Below are 7,610 nucleotides of genomic sequence, written 5' to 3'. Positions count from 1 at the left end.
TTTATTAGTGGAGCCCGCCTTTTTACCTAAGTTTTATTGGATTTGGACTTTAAAGCCCGCCTTTCTACCCAGGTTTATTCGGATATTGCCCCAAAATAATCGGGTTTCCTCGTACTATTAGAAAACCCACAACTATATAAAGATTATAAAATCAATTAAGGGCAGCACTTCCAATCAAACTGCGACTCTTTCATAATCCCTTTTTTTCCTCTCTTCTTCGATTTGTCCGTTTATAAAAATTTAAACTCTTTTCGAATTTCAATTTCATAATTATTTCTCATTCTCCGTCAATGGAGAGTAATTGTGTGCAAGGTAAAATATTTGTTGGGGGAATATCGTCGGAGACAAGTGAAGAAGTACTTACGCAACACTTTAGTCGTTATGGAGAAGTGGTGAAGTCACAGGTAATTAAATATCGAGACACTAATTGTGGAAAAGGATTTGGTTTTGTTACCTTTGCTGATGCTTCTCTTATCGAGCAACTTATTCATCAGCAACACATAATCCTTGGAAGAACGGTACTAATACTTCGAACTTTATTTTTTTTCTCTCGAATTTAACTTTTGTTCACTGATAAATATAACTAACTTATTGTATTTTTATATTACAATTTTTTTTTTATGGATGATTACCGTGACGTCATGTCCGTACATAAAATTTCAATTTCATGTTAGTTTTTTTTGGCTTTCGATTGCTGGTTATTCGTAAGTCAAAAATAGTTTTTTAACTATGTATTATCAGATTTAGTTCTTAATTAAAATCAATAAATATATAATTAAGGGATTAAAATTTAATGAAATTTGAGATGGTAAAAGTCCAAATCTATGTAGTGTAGTTGAGAAATTATTTTATACTATTCAAATAGTTCAGTTTTCTCTCTGTTTGCCCTATGGGTTAATTAAGTAATTCGAAATATTAGCCTAAACATTTCGCAAAAAATCTACGAACTTGCAAAAAAAGAAAAACATTCATGTGTTTTGGATAAGTACAAATAAATCGGAAAATAAATCAACAGAAACTAACTTAAAACTGAATTCAGTTCTCTTATATTATGTTCATTTACTATATAGAAAATATTCTTATGCCTAGAAAATCCCTGTTGTGGTAAGAAAAAAAGGGAAATTAAGAAGTTGTAAGTTCAAAGTTTTTTTTTTTTTGATTTTCTAAAAATAGAATTGTGAGAAAAACCTTTCCAAAAAAGTTTATTTTACATTAAAAAAAAAGGCCTGACGGCCAAAAAGCAATTTAAAACCTTTTTTGATCGAGTGCGTGTGTGAAAAGGTTTTACAAGGAGGGTGGTTTTTTTTTTTTAATTCACGAAATTAAGAATTTAATAAGCAAAACTTTTAATCAATGAAAAGATATAAGTACTTAATTTATAATCAATTTTGTATATTTCTTCACTTATACTATTTTTAAAAAAATTGTGTATAGCTATATTAGTTGAGCTACCATATTGATATGTGCTTCGTGTTTGATGATTATTATTGTAGGTTGATGTTAAATTAGCGATACCTAAAGGTGCAAGCGGTCAATGCCAACTTGGTTCAGAATGTCCAAATTTTCAAAGACAAGATAGCAATAATAACAGAAGAAAGATTTTTGTTGGTGGATTGCCTCTTAATTTGTCGGAAGAAGAATTTAAAACGTACTTTGAAAAATTTGGAACAATTTCACAAGTTAATCTTATCTCCAACAAAGAAATCAAAACGCCTCGAGGATTTGGGTTTGTTACTTATGATTCAGAAGAATCTGTAACACATGCATTGCAAGAGAAACTTCATTGGTTGATAAATAAATATGTTGAGGTAAAAAAAGCAGAGCCAAGGGAACGGAGAGTTATCAATAGTAATTATCATAATTTTTATCCTGGCTATGGAATGTGGCAAATTTATGATTGTAATAATGAAATTTTTGCCCCTCAGTACTGCCACAATCATACTATGGTACCTACTAATTGGACTAGTTCGTTTAATCATTTGGGTACAAATCAATTTGTTCATCCGCAACCTATTGTACCATATTTTACCCCTACATATCCAGTCAACTACTATGGTTCAACGCATAGGTATCCAATCAACTGCTACTGTTCCACACAAAATCAAGTGGATCATAATAGGGGCTCTTACTCAACCTTTACTCAGAATAATGTGATAAATGAAGAGAATGGCCAAGAATGCAATAATATCGAGGTTCAACTTGTTGGAGATGGTTCACTTCCAGGTAATTTAGTTTTCAACTACTCTTTGGATTTACGTATGAGTTTATATAGTAATTCATTAAAAAGTTTATAAGGTAATTATAAATTTATCTTTATAATAAGTATCTACTCTAGTTTATATAATAATGTTTGACTGTATATAAAATTTAAGAATGAAAGGAAGATGTTTGAAAAATATATATAGTCTGAAAACAAGTCATATATATTTTTGTGGTATATTTTAAAGCCTTTGAAAGTACACTGTATGATTAGTTTATTTGTGATGTAGCTAATGAGAGTGCAAAGTCACTAGAGAAAGAAACAGACAATGGTGGTGAAAAAGATGACTTGAAGGAAATTCTCTATGATAATACGAAAGAAGATAATGGTGAAATAGATCACTTGGTGAAAATTCTCCAGGTCAATTCTGAAGATGACACATAAAGTACAGAAAATTAATGGAGTTTCAAGTAAGTGTTTCAATTTTGTTTAGTTTACTACTATGAGTTGGTATTTATAATTCTCTCTCTATTTACTTTTGCTTATCATCTTTTAAATTTATCGTCTCCATTAAGAAAAATAATTGACATGACTATTTTATCATACTGTTCCTATTCATGAACGTTTAGTACTATAAAATGCTAAGAGTAAAACATATAGAAAATAATTATTTTTCTTTGATTTGTGAAAAATGATAGATAAAAATAAAAATATATTTTGAAATAGTGAATAAATAAAAATAAAAATAGGTATCAATATGAATTGTAGTATGATAATGAGACCGCTTTATTTTTAACAGTTATATCAAAATTCAACAATTCACTCATAAATAAAGTATATATTTATTAATATGATGTAATTAGTTCTGAATATGCACAGTGTAAATTATTATTAGTTCATATTATTTTACTACTATATATAGCAGCTCTTGGTCGACATACTTGGTTGTCGACTAAGGGATAATTTTGGTATATTACAAATTAAGAGCTTTGACTGACTTGTAATCAAAGCTGTTATGATTGTATTAGTTTATTCTTGGACGAAAATGTCAAAACATGTATATTTATTTACTTATTTGCCCTATAAAAAAGATAGCACTATTTTTTGACTCTGTAGACCCCACATGTATAAATTTTATAGTACGTGCGCGGTCATTCTTTGGTTTTCTTGGCTTTTAAATGCACTAGTAGTTAAACTTACTGCAACTAATCAAATTAAATAGAATTTTTTTTTATCATTGATTTAAAAAAAGTTATAACTACTCCAATTTTAAACTACTAATAATTAAGGAATGACAAATTGTTCAGACAATAAGTATAACTAGGTAATATCATTAATTGTAATTTTGTATTAAATTAATTAAATATATTTACTGCTTATGAAATCAATTATGTTGATTTTTATTACAAATTTTAATATTTCAAAAAGGTAAGATAGGTATTACTCTAGTTTCAAAAAAGCATTCTTCAAGGTGTTACTACAAATTTTCCATATATATATATATATATATATATATATATATATATATCGGAAATTATAATATATAAAATAATTATAAATTACAATAATTAGTTGTTTAAGATATTTTAAAAAAAATTGAGTGACTCTCTTGTATTCCTTGAATTGAAACATATGGAGTTATATATATTAAATAATTTAAATATTTAAAAAATATAGTAAAATTTTGTTTATTTTTTTAAATTTATTTATATCACATAAATTGGGATAGAATGAATAATATATATTGAATCCTGGCACATACATCTTTTTTCAACTTATCATTATAAGGTAATAACATATTGTCTAATTATTTTTTTTGCAGGGTGTATTTTGATATAGAGTATTTTAGAGAAAATGTTGCTTATTTTTGGGTTAAGATTCAAAGTCATCTTTGAATTTTCATAAGAAACATTAATAGTCTCTCATGTTTGCAATATTGATGCACTTTTGATCTTCTTCACAATTTTGTCTATTTTTAACATTGATTTTATTCATAATTTACGTATGAAATGCTTAATCATCATTTTATATATTTAGTAGAAATAATAACTCAGTGCGAAAGATTGTGACAAGAAAAATACCTTATTTTATTTCGTAGAAATCGTATTGTAGATAAAGTCGAAAGATTCATCACGATTCACGACGATTTTATGTACAATAGTATAAATTTTTCTTTTCTTGCAATGTCATATGTTAAAATGACTTAGTTTAGATGCAATTATATTTATATTGAACAGAACAAGGTATTCTTTCACCTTCTCTCACATAAAATTATTTTTTCTACTGAATATATAAAAGACGATGGAACATTCCTTACACAAAATTATGAACAATATTAATGTTAAAAAATAGGCAAAAGTTTAGCGGAGGACAAAAAATACATCAATGTTACAAACATGAGGGACCTCTCTCGAGTATTTTACTTTTATGATGTTGTACATAACTTGCCAAGCTTGACCAACTTTAATCAAAAAAAAAAGTCTAAATAGTCTTTTATCTTTCCGTTGAGATTCGAAGTCATTTTGTATTATATTTTTACATAAAACATTAATTATTTCTCGTATTTGTAATATTAATGCATTTTTAGTCCTCACTTAATTTTTTTTTCTATTTTAACATTGATTTGGTCCACAGTTATCATGTATAATTACCGTGACGTGATGTTAATACATAACAGCATAACTTTGCCAAAATTTGACCAACTTTAATCGAAAAAAAGTTCAAAATAGTCTTTTATCTTTCCATTAAGATTCGAAGTCATTTTGTATTATATTTTTTGCATGAAGTATTAATTATTTTTCATATTTGTAATATTAATGCATTTTTAGTCCTCTCTTAATTATTATTATTTTTTTGGTCTATTTTAACATTGATTTTGTCCACAGTTTATTATGCATAATTACAGTGACGTGATGTTAATACATAAAATTGAAATTTTATGTTTTCTTTTTAAATTTTATTTTTAAAAGAGAGTTTTACAATGAAATTAGCATTAGCACGTGATTTTTTATGTATTTTCTAATACAAAATTTAGCTCTTCAAAATACCTATATTGCCCTTGGCTTTCGTGGTTGAACATGGTTCCTAAATTACTGGAGTAGGTCAAAAATAATTTCTTAACTAAATAGTATCAGATTTAGTCTTCTTTAACTAAAATTGTTAAGTATATGTTTAAGGAATCAAATTTGGTAAAGTTCGAAATAGTTAAAAGAATAAATTCGATAAATAGTTAAAGATGCTATTTTAAATTATTCAAATAATTCAGATCGCGTTTTTTCTTTGTTTCCCTCTGGTTTAATTAAATAATTCGAAATATTAGCGTAAAAAATTTCGCATAAATCTACAAACTTAAAAAAGAAAAACAAATTATGAATTGGTACAAACCAATCTGAAAATAAATCAACAAAAACTAACTTAAAACTTTAATTCAATTCTCTTAAATTATGTTCATTTACTATATAGAAAATATTCTTATGCATTGAAAATCTCCTTTGTTGTAAGAAAAAAAGGGAAATTAAAAAGTTCTAATTTCAAAGTTTTTTAATTAAGTTTCTTTTTATTTTTATTTTTTTATTTTATAGAATTGTAAGAAAACCTTTCCAAAAAAGTTATTTTACATGAAAAAGGCCTGACGGCCAAAAAGCAATTAAAAACATTTTTGTGCGTGTGTGAAAAAGGATTTCCAAGGAGGATGTTTTTTTTTTTAATTCACAAAATTAAGAATTTAATAAGTACAACTTTTAATCAATGAAAAGATATAAGAACTTAATTTTTAATCAATTTTGTATATTTCTTGTCTTATAATATTTTGGTTTATTTTTTGATCTATCAAAAATAATTACTTGTAATATCTCCTATTCTCCTTACACTCCAAAACTCACTTTCATTTTGTTGTTATTATAAAAAAATTTGTGTATAACTATATTAGTTTAGTGACCTATTGATATGTGCTTTGTGTTTGATGATTATTATTGTAGGTTGTTGTTAAATTGGTGATATCTAAAGGTGCAAGCGGTCAAAGTCAATTTGGTCCAGAATGTTTAAATTTTCAAAGACAAGAAAATAATGGCAAAAGTAACAGAAGAAAGATTTTCGTTGGTGGACTGCCTCTTAATTTATCGGAAGAAGATTTTAAAATATATTTTGAAAAATTTGAAATAATTTTACAAGTTAACCTTATCTTCGACAAAGAAATCAAAACGCCTTAAGGATTTGGGTTTGTTACGTATGATTCAAAAGAATTTGTAATATATGTATTGCAAGAGACTGGTTGATAAATGAATATGTTGAGTTAAAAAAAGCAAAGCCAAGGGAACAGAGACTTATCAATAGTAATTATCTTAAATTTTACCCTGACTATGAAATGTGGCAAATTTATAATTGTGATAATGGAAGTTTTGCCCCTCATTATTGCCACAATCATACTATGGTACCTAATAATTGGACTAGTTCGTTTAATCATTCGGGTTCAAATTTATTTGTCTTCCCACAAACTGTTGTATTATATTTTATTTCTACATTATTCGTCAATTGCTACATTTCAACACATAATCAAGTGGATCATAATAGGGGCTCTTACTTAACTTTTATTCAAAATAATGTGATAAATGAAGGGAATATCCAAGAATGCAATATTATTGAGGTTCAACTTGTTGGAAATGATTCACTTCCAGGTAAATTTAGTTTTCATCTTCTCTGTTGAATTTTTTTTATCACTCAATTGGATTTACATGTGAGTTTTATGTAATATTTTTTTAAAAAGAGTTCATAAGGTAATTATAAATTTATTTTTATAATAAGCATCAATTCAAAATTATGTAATAATGTTTGATTGGGTATAAAATTTAAGAATGAAAGGAAAACGTTTGAAACTTATATATAGTGCAGTAACACGTCATATATAATTGTGTGGTACATTCTAAAGCCTTTGAAATTACACTTCATGATTAGTTTATTTGTGATGTAGCTAATGAGAGTACAACGCCACTAGAGAAAGAAATATAAACTCGAGAAAAAGATGACTTGGAGAAAAATTTTCACGACAATACAAAAGAAAATATTGGTGAAAAAGAACACTTGGTGAAAATTCTTCAGATCAATTCTGAAGATGACACCTAAAGTACATAGAATTAATAGAGTTTCAAGTAAGTCTTACTATTTTGTTCACTTTTACTACTACGAGTTGATATTTATAATATTCTCGATTTACTTTTACTTGTCAAATTTGAATTTTTCACCTCAATAGAAAAATGATTGACATGGCTATTTTATCATATTATTTCTATTAATGGATGTTTAGTACTACTAAATGCTAAGACTAAAACATATAAAAAATAATTGTTTTTCTTTGATATGTGAAAAATGATATGTAAAATAAAAAAATATTTTAAAAATAGTGAATAAATAAAAA

The 7,610-nt window shown here is 26.4% G+C and overlaps 1 protein-coding gene across 1 annotated transcript; it reads left to right on the top strand.

Annotated features, from left to right (window-relative positions):
* LOC101267485 (RNA-binding protein 1) lies at nt 1–4,237 on the top strand. Its single transcript, XM_019212087.3, has 4 exons — nt 1–518; nt 1,494–2,223; nt 2,490–2,670; nt 4,023–4,237. Exons 1-3 carry the CDS (start codon nt 291–293, stop codon nt 2,642–2,644), a joined length of 1,113 nt encoding a protein of 370 aa, XP_019067632.1. The 5' UTR covers nt 1–290; the 3' UTR covers nt 2,645–2,670; nt 4,023–4,237.
* Nucleotides 4,238–7,610: the final 3,373 nt, after the last annotated feature.

Source organism: Solanum lycopersicum, chromosome 2 (assembly GCF_036512215.1).
Source record: "Solanum lycopersicum chromosome 2, SLM_r2.1".
Taxonomy (NCBI): Eukaryota; Viridiplantae; Streptophyta; class Magnoliopsida; order Solanales; family Solanaceae; genus Solanum; species Solanum lycopersicum.
Note: the sequence above shows the minus strand (reverse complement) of the source record. Positions and strands in the feature narration are given on the sequence as shown.